Source organism: Anoplophora glabripennis, unplaced genomic scaffold (assembly GCF_000390285.2).
Source record: "Anoplophora glabripennis isolate ALB-LARVAE unplaced genomic scaffold, Agla_2.0 scaffold6448, whole genome shotgun sequence".
In the NCBI taxonomy this organism is placed as follows: Eukaryota; Metazoa; Arthropoda; class Insecta; order Coleoptera; family Cerambycidae; genus Anoplophora; species Anoplophora glabripennis.
The window spans coordinates 2,164-3,443 of NW_019422575.1; the positions used below are offsets into that span (position 1 = coordinate 2,164).

At 29.8% G+C, this 1,280-nt stretch overlaps 1 protein-coding gene across 1 annotated transcript; it reads right to left on the reverse strand.

Moving 5' to 3' along the window:
• Positions 1–195: 195 nt before the first annotated feature.
• Positions 196–796, reverse strand: LOC111693017 (putative nuclease HARBI1; the record flags this gene model as incomplete). Its single annotated transcript, XM_023457154.1, has 3 exons — positions 196–360; positions 422–632; positions 700–796. Coding segments are annotated over 3 exons (473 nt in total), but the record flags the coding sequence as incomplete, so codon positions are not given.
• Positions 797–1,280: the final 484 nt, after the last annotated feature.

A 1,280-nucleotide genomic window follows, 5' to 3' on the forward strand; every position in this document is an offset into this window, starting at 1 on the left:
AAGTGTGCATCAAACCACAAATTACTAGATAAGGGAACAGTTGGCTACTCAAATATTACCAAAAATATAATGACATCAATGAAAACCTAATGTCACATTTTTCTTTATTTTGAATTTGAATGTTGAAAATATATAGGTACATAATAAGTTACATTTAAATAATAAATAATCAAGATCAAATTAAAGTCTAATTAATTATCTAGGAAACCCCGCAATTTCAAAAAATTGTCGTTTCAATATTTCCGTGTGGGCTGGAAATTTAATAAGTCTTGGTAAACTTCTTGCAAGTTCCTCGCTAATTTCTCGGACAATTCTGCAGACCGAGGACTGACTGATTGTGGCTACATCAGCATAAACTTGCTGAAAAGAAATTAAATTACATTTAAATCAAGATATGAATAATAATAAAAGTCATCAATACCTGATAAGACCCTGTTGCAAAAAACCGCAATGCCACATACAACTTTAATGCAGGGGGAACTGGTAGTCCACGATTATCACCATCTCTAATGTTATGATAAACCATTGGAAGTACTGTAGTTTCTATAGTATCTCTTGAGAATCTAATACGTTGTATCAATTCACTGTTAGTGTACCTTTCAAAAGGATTAGAATTATCTCTCAATAAAATTCTGAAAATAAAATGGAAATATTAGTATTACTGCTAATTACAATAGGTAAACACTTTTAGTTACTTACCTAGGTACAGGTAAAAAACCATCAACATCTTCAACATAATTGAAAAATTCCCAAAAATCGTCTTCGATCTTACAGGATATGTATGTATGTAACAGAACTAATTTTTAAAAAATAATTATAATTTATATATCGTTCACGTATAGAATATCCTTTATTGAATACCTTGACTTAATTGTTTGTAAAATATACTGCTATACTATTATGAAACCACAAAATTAATAAATTAGGGACATTTAAGCAAATGTCAAACATCAATAATATGTCACTCACCCAGTACTCATTTGTGAGGACAATTTGAGTATGATTTAAGTGACTCATTGAAATAGAATTGTTTATGAATACGATTAGGGTGAGTTGAGTATGAGATAAGTGTGAGTGGAACTTTAGTGAGATCTATGAATTTGGGCCTTAATATTTATAAACAATTGCGCTACAATTAAAAAAAAATCTTATCCTGGCTCCTGTCGATCGTAGAGGGTACGTTTTTCATTTTAAAACTATATTTTTTTGCCAGCTATCGATTGCATCTATTTTCGGTGAGATAGCATAAATAGCAACAATGTTATTCAAATTGTTTATAA